A 22,847-nucleotide genomic window follows, 5' to 3' on the forward strand; every position below is an offset into this window, starting at 1 on the left:
TGTTCTATTCAACTGATCTGTATGTCTGCCTTCTGTCAATACCACATAGTCTTGATTATTGTAGTTACATAATATACCTTGAGATCAGGTAGACAGATTCCTTCCATTTTATTATTCCTTTTAAAAAAACTGTTTTAGTTACTTTAGCTCTTTTCTCTTTTCATATGATTTTAAAATAATCTTGTATCTATAAAAATTAATCAACCTAAGTGTCTAACAATGGATCAATGAAGAAAATGTGACATCAAGAATCAATAAGTGGGATGAAGTCAAACTAAAAAGCTTCTTCTCAGGAAAGGAAACAATCATCAATAACATTAAAAGAAAGCCTACATAATGGGAGAAAATCTTTACCACATGCACATCATATAGAGCACTAATCTCCAGGATATATAAAGAACTCCAAAACAACACCAGGAAGGAAGGAAGGAAGGAAGGAAGGAAGGAAGGAAGGAAGGAAGGAAGGCCCAACCTGTAAATGAGCTAAGTAACTGAACAGGCACTTCACAGAAGAAGAAATATGAATGGTCAACAAGTATATGAAAAAATGCTTAACATCTCTAGCAATTAGTGAAATGCAAATCAAAACTACTCTAAGATTTCATTTAACTCCAGTCAGAAGGGAAATTATCAATAATACAAGTAACAATAAATATTGGCAAGGATGTGGGGAAAAAGGTACATTCATGCATTGCTGGTGAGACTGCAAATTGGTGCAACCACTCTAGAAAGCAGTATGGAGATTCCTTAGAAAACTTGGAATGGAACCATCATTTGACCCAGCTATCCCACTTCTCGGTTTATACCTAAAAGAATTAAAATCAGCATACTACGATGATGAAGCCACATCAAAGTTTATAGCAGTGAGCTATAAAGTGAGAATATCATGCTAAGCAAAATAAGCCAATCCCAAAATATCAAAGGCCAAATGTTTTCTCTGATATGTGGATGCTGATTAATATGGAGGCTGGGGGTGCCTAGGGAAGAATGGAGGAACTTTGGATTGGCTGAGGGGAGTGAGAAGAGGGGTGGGGTGGGGGTTGGGAAGGATGTACATGTATGAATGCATGAACTGTGTGACTCTGCATCATGTAAAGCTAGAGAAATGAGAAGTTATGTTCCATTTGTGCACAGTGAGTTGAAATGCATTCTGCTGTCATGTATAACTAATTAGAATAAATTTTTAAAATATAGATATTTAGATGGATGGCATAAAATTCAGAACTCCAAAATAAACATATGTTTATAGTACATTTATTTTGATAAGGGTTCTGAGACTATTCAATGGTAAAGAAAGAAAGAAGGATGGAGGGGGCGAAGGAGGAAGGGAAGGAGAGAAAGGGGGAAGAGAAGGGCAGACACAAGAAGGAAAGGGGAGGAAAGAAAACAAGAAAAGAGAGTCTTGCAAAAAAAAAAACACGCAGCGATAACTGACTATGTGGAAAGGAATCATGTGGGACCCCTACCTCACATCACACATCAAAATTGACTCAAAATAAATCACAGATCTAAATATGAGAGCAAAATTATAAAACCCTTAAAAGAAAATGAAGATTTAAAGTCTTTGTGACTTTGGATTTGACAATGATTTCTTAGTTATGATGCCAAAAGCAGAAGCAACAAAATAATAAAAGGGAAAAATGAAGTAGATGTCACCAAAATTTAAAATGTAGAAGATGGACATCAAGAGACTGAAGATAACTCAAAGAATGAGGGAAGTTTTCTGAAAATCCAGTATTTGATAAGAGACTTGTATCTAGAACATCTAAAGAACCTCATGACGCAGACATAAAGACATAAAAGACATAAGCCAATTTTAAACAGGGCAAAGGATCTGAACAGTCATGTTTCCAAAGAAGATATAAATATGGCAAATAAGCACCTAAAGAGATGTCTGACATCACTAGCCTTTAGGGAAGTGCAAATGAAAACCACAAGGAAATACTACTGCACACTCACTAGGTGAGTTACTGTATCCATTTCCTATGACAGCTGTAACAGATCACCACAAACTTGATGGCTTAACACAAGAGAAAATTTATTCCCTTATATTTATGGAAAACAGAAATCAGAAGTCAGATTCACTGAGCCAAAAGCAAGTTATGTCAGAGTTGTGCCATCTCCAAAGGCTCCTGGGGAGAATCTCTTCCTTGCCTCTTCTAGCTTTTGGTATTAGCTCACATTCCTTGGGTGTGACATCATTACACTGTCTTCCTCTGTAGTCACCCTGCCTCTTCTCTTCTCTCTACAGTCAAATTGCCCTCTACCTCTGTCTTGGTAATTGTCCCTGTTAAAAGCAACTATGGGTGCAATTAGAGCTCACCTGGATAATCCAGGATGAACTCATCTATCCCAAGATCTTTATATCCAGGACGAACTCATCTATCCCAAGATATTTATCCAGGATGAACTCATCTATCCCAAGATCTTTAATCACATCTTTATTGACTCTTTTTCTGTATAGGGTAATATTCACAAGTTCCAAGGACTAAGGTCTAGATCTCCTTGGGAACCATTATTCAGCCTCCTAGAGCTATTATCAAAATGTAGATAACATGTAACAAATGTGAGTGAGGATGTGAAAAAATTGGGCTCCTTATGTACCACTAGGGAGAATGCAAATGGTATAGCCACTTTGTAACACAGCCTTACAGTTCTTCCTATGATTAAACATGTAGTTACCACATGATCCAGCAATTCTATTCTTAGGTATTTATCTAACAGAAATGAAAACATATGTCCACACAAGAATTTTCACACAAATGTTCATAGCTGCATTATTTGTAATAGCCAAAGAGTGGGAACAACTCAAATACCCATGGACTGACAAATGGATAAATAAAACATATTATGTTCATATGATAAAATATTATTCAACAATAAAAATAAATGACACACTGGTCCATGTTACAACATTGATAGAATTTGAAAACATTTTTGTTTCCATGCTACATTAATGGAGTCAGTTACACATAAAAGACCACATATTATATGATTCCACTTATAGGAAATGTTCAGAATAAGCAAATCTACAGAGATAGAAAGAAGATTAGTGTTGCCCAGGAATGATATGAATGAGAATTAAGGGAATGATAGGTAAGGGTATAAGATTTCTTTGTGGTAATGAAAATGTTCTAAAATTGATTGTGGCATGGGTATACAACTCTGTGACTATATTTAAAACCATTGTACTGCACACTTTAATTGGTTGAAATTTGTGGTATATGAATTATATCTCAAAAAAGCTAATTGTTTAAAAGTTTGTAGTTTTAAAGCATCCAACTTCAAAGCAGTGCTTACATAACTAAGTTGAACGTATGTTACTAAGAAAATAGACTGAAATGCAAGTGAATGTACAGCCTCAGATTTCCAACTTCATGCATCCATAGTTGGGGCAAGTAAGGACTCCAGCTTCCCAGTGGTGGCAAGGGTCAGCCTCCAGTGGGACCCTAGAGATTCTCTCTAGGTAGTCACATTCTTATAAAGTCCTTCCAAAACTGTACTGGAATTGATCTATGTGACCAATAGATTATCACAGAAATTATAGTATGCTTTTTCCATGATTGAGTTAAAAAGACTTTGTTGCTTCCATTTGTTTATACTTAATTGGGTAAAAGAAAATTGTATTATGATGTTTTAATTTCCTATCCTTTCATCTGCTTTCATTCTTTTACTTATTTACTATTCTGAGCAGAAATTCTGATAAGCTAATCAGGAGCCTGCTGTTCTGTAATCCTGATCAGTGTCATTCACTGAAAACCATTATAAGAATTTAAATTAAAAATTCCATCCAACAGATTACAAGAGATATGTGGAAAACAATATAAAGAGTAAAACTAGCTCCTACAATTATCATGCATCCTTACGTTGCTAAAATTAATGAGTTGTCTTGTAGATTCCAAGTCTAATACCTCTACTAAAAGAGGTGGAGAAATTGTATCCTTAATGATATCTTTTTTTTCCAAGAAAGAAACTTGAAAAGGAAATTGGGGGACATTGGAGTCATATTAATTACTCACAGATGGGAAATGTTCTCTCCCTTGTCCTCTCTCCCTTGTCCCACCCAACTCCATTTTCACAGTGATCTTAGTACATAAAAGCTAAATAAACATGTTATTCAGAAATACAAGAAATAGTACTCATGTTAGTGACCATAATAACTCACAATTAAAGTATTTAATTTATCAGAACTCCTGGTAACCCAATGGCCAAGAAAGGAGTGCTCTACACAGTTTCAGATATCTGTATTAAATTTTCTAAAAAAAAAAAAGGATAAATATTTATTTACATGCTTGGCATCATATGAATTCAGCCAAAGCCAATGTTCTGCTTAAAATTCCCAGGGGTCGCAGTAAGAATGAGTAAAAGGAGCATGAGCCACAGAAAATTCCTTTCTAACAGATGCCTGATACAAACATTAAATGTAGATTCATTCTTTAATTTATCTAACAAGTATTTATGAACACCTATTATCATGGAAAGGCCTCAAATTTTGAGCTCTTAAACATTTATTTTCTGGAGCTGGGAATGGAGCTCAGTGGAGGAATGCTTGCCTAACGTAAGAAGCACTGTGTCCAATCCCCAGTACCATAAAATAATAATAATAATAATAATAATCAAGAATTTACTTTCAATTTTTAAGGCATAACAGGATATAATCACTGGAATTTTTCCTTGAAAAAATTATCTTCATGATAGTTAATGTATTAATGTTGTTAATGGTTTGAGTCAATTTACATCATACATGGGGAGAAAGATTAACTTTACATTTTGTGGTCATACCACTCTGTAAAAAGTAGTTCATTTCTGTCCTCCAACAAAAACTAAGAGTTTAAAAAGACTGTCATTGCACTCAATTTCTGTTAAACAAACTGCTCTGAGTCTTTCAGATAGAAAGAAACTTTTAAGTTTAGAAAAGATATATTTAGACACTAGCAAATTTATTTCTTATGAGTTGGTGTGTTCATTTTTCAAGGGTAATTCTACCAATTGTGTGTTATCTTGTGCTTTTTCACCATTCAGCACCTACCAGTCTGAAACTACATATTTATGAATGATTGAATGATGGTCTGGCTGGCTAGACCTAAGGTCGCCAAGATGAGGACAATGACTTCTAAGGTAACTGTGTCCTTGATGCTTCCACCATTTCCTGGTACATCGTTGGTGTTCCAAAGATTTTGGTTGAATGAATAACCCTCAAAGTAGAGAAATCACTGAAGAATATCAGGGATTTAGAAAAACTTACTCATAGTCGGAATCATGCCTGTAGAAAATTTAAAAAATGAAGATGTGAAATAGAAATTCTTTTGAGGGAGCCATTCCAAGTGTGTATCCAGGCAGGGTGTGCCCTGCCCTTGACTCTTGAACCTGAGTATATGGATTTATACGTGCAAATGAGTATGTCCTGAACCTGAGGCAGCATGAGGCAGGACGCAAAGTCCATCCTGTGACAATGAGTCAGCCCACGTGCACTACTGACTCACTGATTACCAGGTGGCCTGTCAGGCTTATCACAGAAAACAGTAGCACAGTTACTGCACCTGGCTGAGTTCTGGCTATTTCTGCATAGCTACTTTCCAATCACAGCACCACACCACTCTTCCGTGGATACTCAACTACTATGACCAGGGACCCTCTACTCCAACCAATGCAGTATGCTCATTATTCGTATTAGTCATTAGCCACAGCCCTAAAACTAAGGGGCAAAAGGGAATTGGGGTGGGTGCTCTTGATTTGAGACTCCAGTGAAATTCTCCTCCCTTGTGGATTAAGTATTGATAGTGTCATATTTAAGCACACAGTCAACAAACAGTTAATGTTTACCACTCCCTTTTCCTCTCTCCCTTGTCCCACCCAACTCCATTTTCACAGTGATCTTAGTACATAAAAGCTAAATAAACATGTTATTCAAATACCACTGTATTTGAAAAATTATTTCCAATTCTGTTTCTGTTAAGTTTTAAATTTAGAAGCTGGTAAGTTGGAAAGAGCTTCAAGGGAGAGTAATTTCTAGAAATACAGGCAAATTGATATGTCTGTTCTTGTGTTAGATGCCTCTCCACATCAGCCAATATTGGTCCATTCATACATTCAGAATTATAATTTAAGACATAAGAAAAATTAAAAATAGCCTACCCACAACGTGTTCCATTTGTCACATTCTGGTTGAGTGAACTGTTGATCCATACTATAGTGTTATTCACACATGCTTTTCCTGGAATCTTGAGTTCTTGTATTTCAATGTCATAGTCAATAAAAACATCTGTCATCTCACCAAATATGAAAACCATGCCTGGCTGGGCTAGTCCATGGAGAAATGCACATAAACTTCCCACCAATATCATCCAAATGTCAGTTGATGAAGAAAATCGAAACTTGAAAAAAAAAAAGGATTAGAGTTAGGGATCATCTACGGATAAAAGGTAGGAGAGAAAGGGACTACTTAATTTGGGGTTCTAGATTCTGATAAGTAAGACTCAGTACCAGATTTTATGTGAATCATCTTAATTAAGTGGCCGAGTTCATACTAATCATATCAAAATAAATTGTACATCAATTATTTAACACTTGAGTCTCGTATATTGTTAGATCATCTTCTTTTTTCCTAATCACAGAATTCATTCTCTTTTCCTCAGGAGCTGACTTTAGTGTTCTGCTATTCATCTGCAGCATGAGGAGGAACTAGCTACTACCACAGATGCCATTGCCAGGTAGATATACTATGTGGCGTATGTAGCAATGGCACAAATTGGCTCATGAGAACTGATAACAAGAATGGAGAGTGCCTACTCATGCCTAGAAATGCCTCTATCTGGTACAAATTCAGGTAAATACCTAAGTTATAAAATTTCAAAAGACTTGTCATAAGAATAGATATATATGATGTTACTGCAATGATTTTCCTTACTAAAATGATAATTATAAGTTTCATGATTATTTCCCAGGAGACTTTGTGGATTTGTTTAATCAGTAACATATTTCTGATCACTATTCAGCATGCTATCATATAGGTAAAGCTTATGACTGCATAAGTTATCTCTGTAGTTAAAAATCTGCCAGCATAACTAAAGAGGTAGCACTTCCTCCAGGGTCTGAACAATTCACAGTGGCAAACCCAGTGCCATAATTCAGTAGTTTTATTACCAGTTGAAAGAAGCCAACTTGGGTGCCTTCACCTTTATTATCTTGTAGCCTGAGAAGAAAATAGAAATTTAAAGATCATCTTTTTCAAAACAATGAGAAATTCTCCCCAGGTATGAGCCATTCTTTAGCAAGAAAAAAAACATTCCCAGAGATTAGGAAATTCCAGTCAAATCTGATTATGTTAAAAATAACCTTTCATTCTTCTAGAGATTTCAGTAGAGATTCACAGAGGTTTTTCTGAGAGGTATTGAGAGAAAGTAAAAAGGCCTCAGTGCTCCCAATTATACTAACATATAAACCATTTTCCTTCCGTCATGACCCTCCACCTATTGATGCCTACATTTCCTTAAGGATAAATCGAAGAGGTTGGATTAGCTGATGTTAAAGCTTCCTTTTAGCACTTAAAATCTTAACAACTACATTAAATAGTGCTTACTGGCATAATGGAAAATTTGAGGACACTTCCACAATTTCCATAAGATTGAATTTCCTTAGTATTGTTATTCATTTCCTTTCTCATAAGGTCATGCTCAACTTGCCTTTAGGCTTCTTAGCTCCAAGGATCTCCACTCACTGAAGTCACCCATTCCACGTACGTACCCTGGACTGTGAAACTACCATGCTTCTGACATACTTCACTCCACCATCACTCTTGTTTTCTCACTTTTTACCTCCTTCCATGGCTATTTGTCAACCTCAATTAGTTCTGCAGTCCCTTAAACACTCCAGTTACTCACCATCACTAAACTCCACCAAGATTTCTCTTCCTTCCCCAGGCATCCCAAGTCCCACTGCCTGGCCTCTGAATCACATCCTCACCATCACCCTCAATCCTTTCCCTCAAGTCTATTCCTGCTTCCATCCTGCTATTTATTCGTCCCCTCCTTAAGCCAGGCTGCTGGGCCTGCTGGAGACCCCTCACCACATGTGAACTAAAGTCAACACATGTGATCCTATCTCTTGGCTGCCCTCATCTTCCCTATCCACCCACGGTGGAATCTTAAATCCTTATGGAGACCTCATCCAAGGCCATGATCTGGCCCCATTGGCTCTCTGATCCCGTCTCCCACTCCATTTCAATTCTTAGTACTCTAGTCACCTGGCCCCTTGCTCAATTTTATCTATGCCAAATATCTTCCCTCCTCTGGATGTTTATGTTTGCTATTCTTTCTCCTAAAATGTTCTTTCTTCAGATACCTACATGATACAAATACCTTACATCAATCAGTCATTCCCTCCAAAGTCACCACAACAGGGCCTTCCCTGGCCAACGTCTCTTAATTGTTAACCCTTCTCCCTCATATACACATACCATTTCATATTTTAATTTCCGCGTTTGCTTCTTTTTTTTTCCTCTCAGAAAGTGAGTGAGAGGTTATCACTAACTACCATGTTATGTGTTTTATTTATTTGTGGTGTTCATTCTCTCTTACTAAACTGCCATCCTCAAATGCAAAGCTTTTTGCCTATTTGGATCTTTTCTGTATCCTCAGCACCTACAACAGTGCCTGACACCTTACAGGCATTCAGTTAATTTTTGTGAAATGAGTGAGTGAATGAACACGTGCTCTCCATCTTGACCCCCAGTGCTGAACTTCATCCGGGGACGAGGTCACTCTTGTTCCTCTCAGCAGCAGCTTTGCCAAGCTGTTACTGTGATCTTCACATTCTACACTCACCTCCTCTAAAAACAAAAGAATTCCCTCGGCTTCCTGCTCATCTTTTCTTTGCCATTCATCAACGTTCCCACCATTTTCTCTTTTCCAACCAGGGAGTGAAGTGGTGTTTCTTGGAGGACCAGGCTGACCCAACCTCTTCTAGCCCAGAGCTAACTCTTCCACTTTACTGCCTCCCACTGCCATGAAGAAGACTTAGGATTTCAGAAACCCCCAAAGCCCTTCCCATTTTGCCACCTCCATGTCAGGAACTCCCCTGGTACCTCTCTTCTGCTTTCTAAATTAGACCCCATCTAATCCTGCTTCCACACCAAAAAGTGGCATTTAGTTGATAGCTGTTTTATGAGAATTTAAATTCATAAGCTAAGGAAAAATATCTAATGATTAAATTTTAGTTTTCTATTATTTGCCTATGGGAAGAATGTGGGGTTTGGAGATTTCTTAGTGCCCATAAAATCATCCTTGTCCAACTTTTTCTCTGCTCACTTAGGCTAGGAATTCTATGGTATTCCTGAACACCAGAGGAGATTTGGATCTAATGCAGAAGGTATATTCAAAAACATTTTTAAAATCAAATTAGAGCAGTATTTAAAAGAAAAGGATGGATCATTCATACATATATATAATATATAAATATATGTAATTTTATAGTAAGTATGATGTACATGAAATAGTCTCTGCTTTATGCCTTTTATAGGAATATTATGGAATTACTCCGAAAAGAAGCTACATCATTGAAATAGTCACTTACCCTGATTTCTTATCATTGTTATCTGTTAGGATAAAAACAATGCATAAAGAGGTTAATAATGATGACAAAATGCAACAACATTATTAATAATTTTGATCTGGGAAAACTTTCCTATAAAATTCTTTTATTTCATAAAATTTCAAAATGATTATCTGTCTTTTCTTTCTTTCAGTCTCAAAGGCAGATGACAGATAGACAGGCAGACAGGAAGGCAGACACGTTTTCAGGTTCAGGACTGCTACCTTGACTACATTTCTGTATTTTTATCCAAGATATAAATATTTATGTATTCTGAACAGCCAATTGAACCAACATTCCTAGATTAGCTGAAGAAAATCAAGTTTTTTTAAATTATAAAATAAAATGACTATGTATCTATTTCTTGATTCTTTAGAAACAGAATTCACCTACTTAATGGACCACAATTTAATTAGATAATAAGATCTCATTGATACTTCCACGTCAGTGGAAGGCGTGAGATTGAACCACATAGAATCTTCCCCACCACGGGTCGGAGGACCACAGGGAAGAAAGTGAAAGTGGGGGTCCAGAGTCATGGGTGCAAGAAGTCACCAGAAACGAACCCTGGGTGCTTTGTGGCTCTTCACCGTGGGACAGCATATCCTGGTTCCCCTGACATTTTAATTTAATTTAAGAGTCAACACACTTAATAATATAGACACAGGGTAATATCTCTGGCTTGACAATCAGGCAGAACTGGATTAGAGACTTTGGTTCCATCAATTATTACTCATGTGAACTTTATCGAGTTTTTAAAAAGTTATCCAAGTTTATTCATTTGTAAAATGCAAAGTCACAGGATTTAAAAATAAGAGAAGAGCTTAGAATCATCTGTGCTGACAACATGCCAGGTACTGGCACTACAGGCCCCTGCCACGTAATCTGCTTCTGGCCAGCAGTCTCCTGCACAGCTCCCCTCAACAGCAGCACTCAGGAAAAGATTGCTCTGTCACTGCCACAAGCAGTGATAACTGCACAGGGTTCCGGTTAACAGTAACAGCCTTCCTGAAACTACTGGTCTCTACCCAGCACAGATGCCTCCCCTCACTCACCCACACTTTGGTGCTCTTACCTAAGCTTTCAGACTTCCTGTCACACAGTTCCAGAAGGAACCACATGATTGTTTGTAAGATTCATACCCAATAACAGTTCTCTGTGTTGCTCATTTTCTCTGCTTCTTTCAGCTTCACTAGCTTGTCCCACCATTGGTGGTCACTTCCTTCCACTTTTGAGTTCACCTCTCTTTGTACAAGAGACAGTGAGAGAAAAGGGCCACTTACCTGATTCGTCTGACTCGAAAGCATGATTCTCCTCTCCAAACTTCTTCACACTGCGGAGAATTACGGAGTCAGACATGGTAGTTGCAATCTGCAGTCAACAACCCTACAAAATAAAAGCATAATCACAACTATCATCGCTTCACTGTATTTAACCAAAGTAACTGGAAAAAAAAAAAAGAACAATTTGGTTCAAGTAATACACTTCACTAATTGATCTCAAGCAAAAGCAGGGTTTTAAATTGGCTAATAACTCAATAAAAGAGCCTAATTATAAGGGAAAATAAACTGAAATCATTGGTAATAGCTTCTCTAGTTAGTGGATAGATGATTTTTTTATTTATTTGTTCTTTCTTCTTACCAATTATTTATTTTTAATGAGTTAACATAAAAACTATAAGAACGGCAAACCAACTAGCGACATGCTTGAGTCAATGTCATTGAGGAATGACACCCACATGCCATTGGGGAGCCTTCAGGGCTCTTTTGTAAATTCAATTCCAGCTGGGACTGAGTGGGGAGAAGGAAGTCTCTGAATAAAGTAAATGTCTGGAGAGTTATGTTAGTCTCATTCACAGTGAAAAAAAAAAAACCAGTTGGTAAAGGATGCAGGAGTAGAATTCCAAGACTTTAAGTTTAACATTGAGTTTCCACGTTATTTTCTCTGCTTCAAACATGTAGATATACATGTAGATAATATATTTTTTTTAAATACAGACTCAAATCTATAAAAATAAACAACTCCAGAAATGGAAGAGAGGTACCAAAGGGAAAATAGAGCATAGACACAGCTGGTATTTTCACCTCGGGGTCTAAATGCAGACAGCAATTGAGGAGTCTAGCTCCTGGAGGGATGTTGCCCCACACCAAACAGGGGATCAGACACCACCTCTCCACTTGCAGCCAAAGGCCACCATGGGTCCTGCATGGCTGAGAAGACCTGAGGAAACTGCCTTCCATTATTGCCTGGGGAGTTATTTCTTAAGATGAAAAGCAAACCCCTTTATATGAAGAGACAGTGATTTGCGTCACACACACACACAGAGATAAAAGGTATAGATAAAAATGATGAAGGTGAGTTGTGAAACCTTGTAACCTCAAATAATTGGAATTCCAGAAAAATAAGATAGAGAATGACAAAGATAGAAATACTTAAAGAAATAATGGCTGGGAATTTTCTAAAAAGAGTGACCTGATTCCTCAAATTAATAGTAGACTCCAAGAATTGATCAGGATAAACAAAAATCAATCAAAACTTGAAAAGAAAAACTTAATATATTACATTCTTTTTTTTTTTTTTTTACTTTTACAATAGTAAAGAATCAAGACCAAAAAAAAGTTTATCTTAAAAACCACGAAAGGGACAAGTGTAATATCCAACTGGAAATAAAAGAGTGACACCCAGTGTCTCATCAGACACTAGAAGGCAGTGGTGTAGCGTCTTCAAAATGCGAATGAAAAATTACCTTTAACAACCTTTGATACAGTGGCAAAAAAAATCATTTGGCGCGTTTCCAGATGTTCAAACCCAGCCCAAGATGGCTGTTGGTGGATGTACCTTAGCAGAAGGAAAAAAGTATCCAGCAGGGAGTCAGAAAAGAGAAGAAACAGGGGCTAGGGTGCTCACTTGGTAGAGTTCTTGCTTCACATGTATAAGGCCCTGGGTTCAATCCCCAGCACCACAGAAAAATAAAACAACAACAGAAAAGTGAAGAAACAAAAGTAACACAAGAATCAACAAAATAGGGCTGGGGATGTAGCTCAAGCGGTATCGCGCTCGCCTGGCATGCGTGCGGCCCGGGTTCGATCCTCAGCACCACATACAAAGATGTTGTGTCCGCCAATAACTAAAAAATAAATATTAAAATTCTCTCTCTCTCTCTCTCTCTCTCTCTCTCTCTCTCTCTCTCTCTCTCTCTCTTTCTTTAAAAAAAAAAAGAATCAACAAAATATATCAGTCACAAACAGCCACATAGTGTATGATTCCAGAAATGCATGTGAGATGTGCAGGATGACCAGTCTATAGAGACAGACAGTAAGTGTTTGCCCAGGCCTGGGGTGGAAGTGGAAGGGGCCTGAGCATCGACTGGTGACAGGTACAGGTTTCTTTGGCGATGATGTTTAGAAAGCAATTAAGAGGCTGGGGCTGAGGTTCAGGGATAGAGTTTTTGCATGCCGGTGGCCCTGGGCTCTATCCCTAGTACTGAAAAGAAAAAAGGAAAGAAAAGCATGATGTATGTAAAAAATGAATAAATAAATAAATAAGTAAATCAGAAAGACATGAACAGGAGATCAAAGGGGGGACAAAGCTGTTTTTTGAAATAACTAAATAACACACAAAACTCAACAAGACTATTCAAGAAAAAGGAGACATGGATCACAAATAGACATTAATAGAAAGTTAAAAGGTAAAGTAACAGAAAGTCTTCAAATCATGAGCAAATGTTATGAGTAACATTATAGTCATAAATTTGAAAAATGTGATGATTAACTTTCTGAAAAAATATGAATTATCAAAAATCAACCCCAAAGAAGTAGTAGATAAATTAAAAACCAATAGCTATTAAGAATATTGACTCAATATTTAAAAGCCTGTAACCCTCCGCAAAACGATAGTGTTAGATAATACTACAGGCAAATTTTACTAAAAATTCAAAGAGTAGATAATTCTAATATTATAGAGAAATAGGAAAAGTGACCCACTTCATTTTATAAAGCAAGTATAATCTTGACATCAGAAAAAAAGGATGTTATAAGAAAAAAATAGGCTTATAATTACTTTTGAAAAGTGATTTTAAAATGCTAAATAACATACATTTAATATAATATAGCAGTTTGTGAGAAAATATAATGAGGCAATGTTGATTTGGGGAATAAAATGATTATTTTAGGTAAAAAGTTGATTCTTTTAATAGGTGCAAAAAAGGTCTTCAGTAAAAATATCCATTCCTATTTTTTGTGTGTGTGTGTGGGGGGGGGTTATCAGGGATTGAACTCAGGGGCACTCCACACTGAGACACATCCCTAGCCCTATTTTGTATTTTATTTAGAGACAGGGTCTCACTGAGTTGCTTAGGGCCTTAGTTGCTGAGGATGGTTTTGACTCTCAACCCTCCTGCCTCAGCCTCTTGAGCCACTGGGATTACGGGTTTTTGAAAATCTGTACAAATATCAGTATTTTGCAACTTCAGTGAATAAATGTGGGGTCATGATCAGCACTGTGTACTAAAACATGGATTAAATATTCAGTGTAGAAAGTGTTGTGAAGATATAGACATGAGTCTTCACATACAGAGTAAATGAAAATGTAAATTGATTGAATAACTTTAGAGAGCAATATGAAAATAGCCAGCAAAGCTAAAAAAGTTACAAAAATGAAGTCCCCAAATACCTACTCTAACATTTTCCCTAATGATTAAAAAAAATGGTTAACACTGAAAAAGCATTTAGTATGCATCAGGCACTGAAATATGAAAGGATATGTCACAAGCTCAAGAGTACAAGTTAGTGTTAGAGCCATGATTTAAACTCCTAAGGTGCATGCAACAATATATATTACAATGTTACTTAGAACAAAAAAAAACTTGAAGAAAATATAAATATACAAGAGAATGAAACAATAACTTGTGGAATGTACATGCCATGGAATAATATCTAGCTGTTAAAAATCAGCAAATTAGCATGAATAAGTCTTGACATGCACAAATTTAAACAAACGGAAAGTTTCAAAGTAATAGAGTATAATAACATTTACATGAAAAAAATTTACCTGCAAATCAGTATTTATAATGTTTATGAATATGCACTAGAAATATGAATACCTGCCTAAAAAATGATAAGCACTCAACTATTAACGGTGGTTACATCTGAGGAAAAGAAAAGAAATAATATTAGGGAGGATTTCAGAGGGACCCTGAGTGAATCTGAGTATCTTAATATCTTTTAAAAGAAAAGAGTCCCAGCAAGTATTGCATAATGTTAAAATATGATAAAATTGGAGGAGGTAACTGTGTTTATTATTAAATTTTTCTCCATGGTTTTAAAATATTTCACAACAAAAAAGTAATTTATTTTACAAATCCTAATAATACTCTTTTTAAAATTTTTTAAAAATTTGTTCTAATTAGTTATACATGACAGTAGAATGTATTTTGACACATCATACATCAATGGAATATAAGTTCTCATTCATCTGGTTGTGCATGATGTAGAGTTACACAGGTCATGTAATCATATATGCCTATAGGGTAATAATGTCTGATTCATTCTAATATTATTTCTACCCCCATGCCCCCTCCCCTCCATTCACTCCTTTCTGTCTATTCCAAAATACCTCTGTTCTTCACTCAATCCTTATTGTGAATTAGCATCCTCATATCAGAGAAAATATTTGATTTTTGGTTTGGGGGATTGACTTATTTTGCTTAGCATAATATTCTCCAGTTCCATTCATTTACCTGCAAATACCCTAATTCTATTCTTCTTTAAGGCTGAGTAATATTTTATTATTTATATATACCACATTTTCTTTATCCATTCATCTGTTGGAAGGCATCTAGGTTGGTTCCATAGTTTAGCTATTGTGAATTGAGCTGCTATAAACATTGATGTAGCTGCATCACTGCAGTATGCTGATTTTAAGTCCTTTGGGCATAAACCGAGTAGTGGGATGATTTGGGTCAAATCATGGTTCCATTCCAAGTTTTTTTAGGAATCTCCATACTTCTCTCCATAGTAGTTGCACCAATTTGCAGTGCTACCAGCAACGTATGAGTGTACCTTTTTCCCCACATCCTCTCCAAAATTTATTGCTGCTTGTATTCTTGAAAATTACCATTCTGACTGGAGTGAGATGAAATCTTAGTGTAGTTCTGATTTGCATTTCTCTAATTGTTAGAGATGTTGAACATTTTTTTATATATTGTTGATGGATTATATGATAATACTCTTTTAATTTAAAAAAAAATCAAAGTGCTTTGAGATTTATGGAAAAATTGTGAAGATAGTCCAGAGTTCCCATGTATGCCACACCTGGGTATTAACTTCTTACATTATGAGTGTGGTGTACTTGGAATGAATCAATGCCAATATGTTGTTACTGACTAAGTGCATATTTATTCAAATTCCCTGAATTTTCACCTACTTCCTTTTTCTGTTTCCGGATCCCATCTAGGACACCAAATTTAGAACACCAAATTTTCCCCATTACCCAAGTCATCATATCTCCTTAAGTAACTCGTGGTTGTGACAATTTCCCATTTTCAATGACCTTGAAAGTTTTGATGGCTACTGAGCATTTATTTTGTAGAATGGACCATCGGATTTGTCTGATGTTTCTCTCAATAGTAGATGGCGTTATGTATTTTGGAGAGGAAGACACAGAAGGACCCTTCTCATTACATCATTGCAAGGATATGTACTATCAATTTGACATAAAAAATTAAAAAGCAGAGTAAGAAATATCAATTAAGGCATTCAACAAACACTAAAAGAACAAAATTCATAATTCTTTTATTCAGCAATACAATGTGTCCAGTATAGCAATACTATATTCACAGACTAAAAGTGTTACTGGTTATATGGTTTTTGAAATTTTAACTGACTTTTTTAAAAGCAAAGAAACTCTTGAATTATGAGATGATACCAAAGCAACATTTGACTATAGTTGTAATACTGCATTTCCTAATTTTAAAACAAGACACTTTTTTTTATTATTCAGTCTCCGATTGCTTTTTCCTAGCTTAGCCTTCCATTTTAAAATGTTGCTTCCCACAGGTGTGCAAATATTTTGCAGTATTTGGAGATTAATGGTGTCATGCCTTGCCCATGAACTTTGGAGCCTCACTGATCCTGATGCTGCCTGTTGTTTCTCTCTGTTGTTGGGAATGTTTTCGAACTTCTCTCCAGATCTGAATTCTCCACCTTTCAAGTTGGAGAGTGGTAAGACCCACCTTCCCAGGATTAGTGTGAAAATGAAACGAAACCGTACCTATTCATTGGCTCACATGAAGAAAGCAGGCAGATGGAGCTTCTTTGCCCCTCATGCTTGGAGACACAGAGCCTGGCGCCCTCCGCCACCCAGTCCTTTGGGGTCAGCTGCTGCAAACGTGTGAAGCCCAGTGAGAAGCTGAGCCACCAACCTCCCCTCCACTTTCCCTCTCTATCCCCTCAGCAATTGCACACAACAGGTTTTACTTGCTTACAGTATGCTGCTTTCTGCCCATCCTTACAAATGATTTTTGTGATCATCTATCTTAGTATCTAAAAAATGACATTGTCAAAGATGAACACTCATGGAAAGCATGCCTTTCTATGCCCTAGCATCATCGATGCCCTTCAGCCAAAGGCCACCAGGGACACAGCTTTGGTTGAAGACGTTGATTTATGACTCAGCTCATTGTGAAGAGGGAGAACGTGGGGCAGAACATAGGGCGCTTTTAGTCTCCTGGGAGAGGGAATTAGAACAAATCTATTTTAGGACTTGGGCTCGTAGGAGGCCATATGAGGAAGTGTCTAAGGAACTGAGAGTTTGCTCTAGATTAGGTGCTGTAAAAAAGTTGAATGATTTCATGATTGGGTAAAGAAATAGCAGTGATTCATGCTGGGTATTCTGTGGCTTTGATTTTGTCTGTGCTTAGACATGATTATGAACTGGCCTCTTGGGTTGTCTTCATTTTATCCTGGGCTCAGAGGAACTTCGTCAGGCTGGTATGCTAAGAGATTGCTTATGTCTAAGAGGAGACTCACTTGGCTTGGCTGTGAGCACAAGGCCAGCTACAAAATCCCAGGGGCCATTCTTCCCTTTGTTTTCTCTTTCAGCATCCCTCTGCACTTTGTAATTCTGTTCCCATTTGACACACCAAGAAGCTGGACTTCAAAAGATGTGTGTTCTCCAGGACTGGAGGCATGTATCACTAGCTCAGTCAGAAATGGAAGTTAGTGCCCTTAACCCTGGCGGTTCAACAATGGCAAGGATGACTTTTAAGGCCATTATACTGAAAATGCTAATTTCTTGCCTGTGACCAAGACACTGGGAATTTTATAATCCTAAATTTTGGAAAATACAATGCAAAACCAAACTTACTAGAAAGGATGAACAAAGGCCTTGCTTGTGATGTCTTCCAGAAAAGGTGATGCTTTTCAAATTGGATGTTCAGTGAGTTGCCTTGTATCAATACAAATGTAGAATGAAACCTGGTATATAGCCACCTACTGGCTAATTTCCTTTTCCTTAGAGAGATCCTGAGAAACTTAAGTAGCAGATGCTGGAGAATATCTCTGCTAGTCTCTGAAACCCTGGAAACATAGTACAAATCTAGTTTTCAGGGATCAGCAGACTTTTTTGCAGGGCCTTGGGAGAAGTCTCCTCCTATGATTTAAGAGTGACATGGTGTTTTATTTTTCTTTAGCAATGCAAGCAATCACAATGTCACCTAATTTTACTCTCTTTAACTAATATTTATAATTTTATTAGCATCTAGGCTCACAATTTGTTCTGGGTCTCATCCTTCACAGGAAGATATAATGAGAACTTCTTATTTATTTAAAAAAAAAGTATATATATATATATATATATATATATATATATATATATATATTAGCACTGAGGTTGGGTGTGTTACCCACTGAGCTACATCCCTAGCCCTTTTTAATTTTTAGCAAGACAGGGTCTTGCTAAATTGCTTAGGACCTCACTAAATTGCTGAGGCTGGCCTCAAATTTGCAATAATCTTCCTGCCTCAGCCTCCCAAGCCACTGAGATTACAGGTGTATGCCACTGCACCCAGTTTAATAATCTACAATAATAAATTTTTTACTGTAACCAATAATGAAACAATTCAGAACTGAAATAAGATTTAATATGATTTCTCTTCCATCTGTATTTTTACATATTATTTTAACCTTCCTCAACCTAAATAACATCTTACCCAAATCTCTTGGGAAGATTAAAAATTTTCAGGGTCTTTCAGAAAAATCTGTCTTCCAGTAAACTTCTGGGAATCTAGGAGTCCCAAGTAGGAAATTGAGATTTCTAAGCACTGGTTGGCAGGCTTTGACTACCTAGCGGTGAAATCCCCCAAGAACTTTTCATTGCCTATACCAACACCAGGTCCCTCTCTGCTAAAGGACATGTGGTCTAGAAGCTGTTCAACACGTGTGCTCCTGTTTATCTATCTACTAGGGTTGAAGTTTTCTCTTGATAAAATAATCTTATCAACACAGAAATACACATTGGAGGTCAGTCTCCTGGCCACTACTGGTGGATATATCAAAGATTTTTGTAGCTTAGAGCATTGGCAACAGACTTCTGCAAGATCACTGCCCGGAAGAAGAGAGCAGGGACAGAGACCGGCATCTGAATGTGTCATCTGAGACATCTTGGGACATTGACAGCTTCCAGAAAGGGTCCGAGTGAACAGTACCATAGGAGAGGTAGAGCTGTCAAAGCTGGAGGAGGCACATTCCAGGTGTCATTCCAGGTGCAAAGCAAGGATCCCCGGAGTAGAAATGTCAGGGCCCACCATATTCCTAAGTGTAGCTTACTATGACCAAGGCTGCTAGTGTGACTTGCTGAAAGGGCCAGCCTGGAACAAGAGATGAATGGGCTGAATGTCACCAAAGTCTAGTGTCACCACTAGCCATGATATTGGCTCTTGGAATTGCAGGAGAAATGGAAGGGAGAGAGGGAGCCAGAAAGTAAGGACTGAGAAAAGGTCTCTGGGGAATTGAAGTCCTTCCGGTTTAAAGGATAATACTACAGTGAAGGCATTCAGCCCACTGCCTCTCTTTTTTATTACAGTGTTATTAGAATACAGTTATCATGCACATACATTTTCATCTTGTCTTTGGTGGCTTTCATGCTACAGCTACTGAATAGCTGTGACAGAAACTGTATGACCCTCCCTCTCCACAATGCATAAAATATTTACTATCTAAAAATTTTATAGAAAATACTCCTGTAAGACAAACCCACATAAGTATGATTATCTCATACTAGACAAAGGCGCCATAAACATTAGAGAAAAGATAGCCTCTTCAACAAAAGGCACTGGGAAAACTGGAAATCCATATATAGTGAATGAAATTGAACCCCTGTCTCTTGCCCTATGCAAAACTCAAAGTGGATCAAGGACCTAGGCATTAGGCCAGGTCTAATCTTGGGAAGATTAGAAATTTTCAGGATCTTTCAGAAAAATCTGTCTTCCAGTAAACTTCAGGGAATCTAGGAGTCCCAAGTAGGAAATTCTTCTAATAGAAGAAAATATAGGCCCAACTCATGTCAGCTTAGGAATGAACTTCCTTAACAAGATTCCTAAAGCACAGGAAGTAAAATCGAGAATCAATAAATGGGATGTATCCAACTAAAAAGCTTCTTCACATCAAAGGAAATAATCAAGAATGCAAAGAAAGATCCTACAGAAGGGGAGAAAATCTTTGCTAACTGCACCTCAGATAAAGCATTAATCTCCAGGACATATAAAGAATTCAAAAAACTTAGAACCAAAAAAGCAAATAACCCAATCAATAAATGGGCAAAAGAACTGAACAGGCACTTCACAGAAGAAGAAATAGGAATGGTCAACAAATATAGGAAAAAAATGTTCAACATCTCCAGCAATCAGAGAAACACAAATTAAAACTTCACTGAGATTCCATCTCACTCCAGTCAGAATGGCAATTATTAAGAATACAAATGACAATATATGTTGGCAAAGATGTAGGGAAAAAAGTACAATCATACATTGCTGGTAGGACTGCAAATTGGTGCAACCACTCTGGAAAGCAGTATGGAGATTCCTTAAAAACTTGGAGTGGACCCACCATTTGACCCAGCTATCCCACTCCTCAGTTTATACCCAAAGGACTTAAAATCAGTATACTACAGTGATGTAGCTACATCAATGTTTATAGCAGCTCAATTCATAATAGGTAAACTATAGAACCAATCTAGGTACACTTCAACAGATGAATGGATAAAGAAAATGTGGTATGTATAAAATATTGAATATTACTCAGGCTTAAAGAGAATAAAAGTATGGCATTCACAGGTAAATGGATAGAGTTGTAGACTATCATGCTAAGCAAAATAAGCCAATACAAAGAATCAAAGGCTAAATGTTCTCTCTGATATGTAGATTCTAACACAAAATAAGGGAGTCAGGGAGGGAAGAATCGAAGTTCATTGGATTAGACAAAGGTGAATGAAAGGAAGGGGGGATGGGGAATTGAAAAGACAGTAGAATGAACTGGACATATCTTTCCTATGTTCATATATGAATAAATGACAAGTGTAACTCCACATCATGTGAAACCACAAGAATGGGATCCTAATTAGAATAAGTTATACTCCATGTATATATATATTATGTCAAAATACATGCTACTCTTCTGTATATCTAAAAAGAACAAATTTTTAAAAATGCCTACTTGGAAAAAAATTAAAAAGAAAAGAATTCTGTATTTTGAGTCTTCCCATTCCTTTACTGCAAGGTCAGTTCAGGACAGCTGGAAGCCCAGAGAAAACCTCTCCAGGGTGTGATTTACTCAACTTCAATATTACCTGGAACAATCTTCCAACCATCCCTACCCTCATGGAGCTTATGGTGTGGCAGGGAAGACACATGACATATAGGAAAGCACAGGCATGATGGCTGAGGGTAAAGGGGACACACAGATATCTCCTGGCCCCTGGAACAGTGGGATTGAATTGTCTAGAGAGTTGAGGGGGACTCTGGAGTGAGCACACGTAGCGTGATTCCCTGAGGATAAGGTCAAGGTAGCCAAGAGGAGAGGAGGAGGAAGAGTGTCCCAGGCAGGGAAGAGCACCTGCAAACACCCAGGTCTGAGACAGCATAGCAGGTGTCAGTAGTTCTGGGGAAAGCAGATGGGACAGCTCTGGGGGATGCAGTTGGTTGATTCCTCTGGACCTCATGATCCCTAACACTGTTACTTGGCATCTCAACCAAGGTCTATAAAATCTAATAGGGGCTTTTAGGCAAGCAAAGAGTATGATAAAATTTATACTTTTTAAAAAATTACTGTGATAAAGCTTGAGACTTCATGATTATCATTAAAAACAGAACTGTGTTTTCAAAAAGTTATGTTTAAAAAGAAGCTCATTGGCATGTTTCCTTTTGGCAGATTATTTGATCTATGCACCCATTTGTAACACACACACACACACACACACACACACACACACACACACACTTCTTAAGAGAATCAATACACAAAATAGCATTGTTATGAGACCAACCAAGAGTCATCTGTATTATATGAAATGTAAAATCATAAAGGCATTATTCTATCCATGCCTTTAGCATTGTTATAGCCCACAAGGTAACCCTTAAAGAGAATGAACTTGAAGAACAGGGTCTTCAGATGCTGTAGACAAGAATAAGTCACTTACCTATGAATATGAACTTGATGCAGCCAGAAGAAACAGTGGACTCCACTGTGGAAAGTCAAAGAGCTTCACAGTCTTTTCCAGCTTGGGTTTTCATTGTACTAAAGCTCTGAACAGAATTCAAGCTTCAGAGTATTATCTATTTGCTTGTAGGTCAATGTCCCAAAGGCCAGACTAAGCACAGTTCAGTGACATGTGAGAAAGGTCAAACACAGGCAAAGCAATAACCCCAAACCCAAAGTCAACCTGGGAACCCCACTGAGGGTGTCAAAGACTTTGGAAAATACCACATGAGAGCCCTGGTTATTCTAGGTGATTCTGGTCATGCCCAACATGTGCCCCGACCCTCTCTCTGTCTGTCTTTCAGAAGCCCTTAGTTTTGAAAACTTACTTTAAAATTTAACAGACAAAAATACCTTTGAATGTTTCTCCTCAATTTGAAAGATGACCTTTAGAAAATCCTTAGTTTGCTGGCCCCTGATGTTCCAGACATAGCCCCAAAGTCTCATGGAGACTGATAACCTGCAAATACCTTTTGCTCAAAACTGAGCCCACGGGTGACCCTTGCACCC

The 22,847-nt window shown here is 37.3% G+C and overlaps 1 protein-coding gene across 2 annotated transcripts in view; it reads right to left on the reverse strand.

The window, feature by feature from the left end:
- Positions 1-22,364, reverse strand: part of Abcb11 (ATP binding cassette subfamily B member 11) — a 90,724-nt gene extending 68,360 nt beyond the window's left edge. For both annotated transcript variants that reach the window (XM_026389591.2, XM_026389590.2), the window contains exons 1-5: positions 22,279-22,364; positions 10,872-10,974; positions 9,571-9,592; positions 7,144-7,192; positions 6,136-6,374 (exon numbers count right to left, since the gene is read on the reverse strand). In XM_026389591.2, the coding sequence (XP_026245376.1) occupies positions 6,136-6,374; positions 7,144-7,192; positions 9,571-9,592; positions 10,872-10,947 (386 nt within the window). In that variant the 5' untranslated portion in view covers positions 10,948-10,974; positions 22,279-22,364. The remainder of the gene's footprint in view (positions 1-6,135; positions 6,375-7,143; positions 7,193-9,570; positions 9,593-10,871; positions 10,975-22,278) is intronic.
- Between the last annotated feature and the right edge of the window lie 483 nt (positions 22,365-22,847).

Source organism: Urocitellus parryii, chromosome 1 (assembly GCF_045843805.1).
Source record: "Urocitellus parryii isolate mUroPar1 chromosome 1, mUroPar1.hap1, whole genome shotgun sequence".
Lineage (NCBI taxonomy): Eukaryota > Metazoa > Chordata > Mammalia > Rodentia > Sciuridae > Urocitellus > Urocitellus parryii.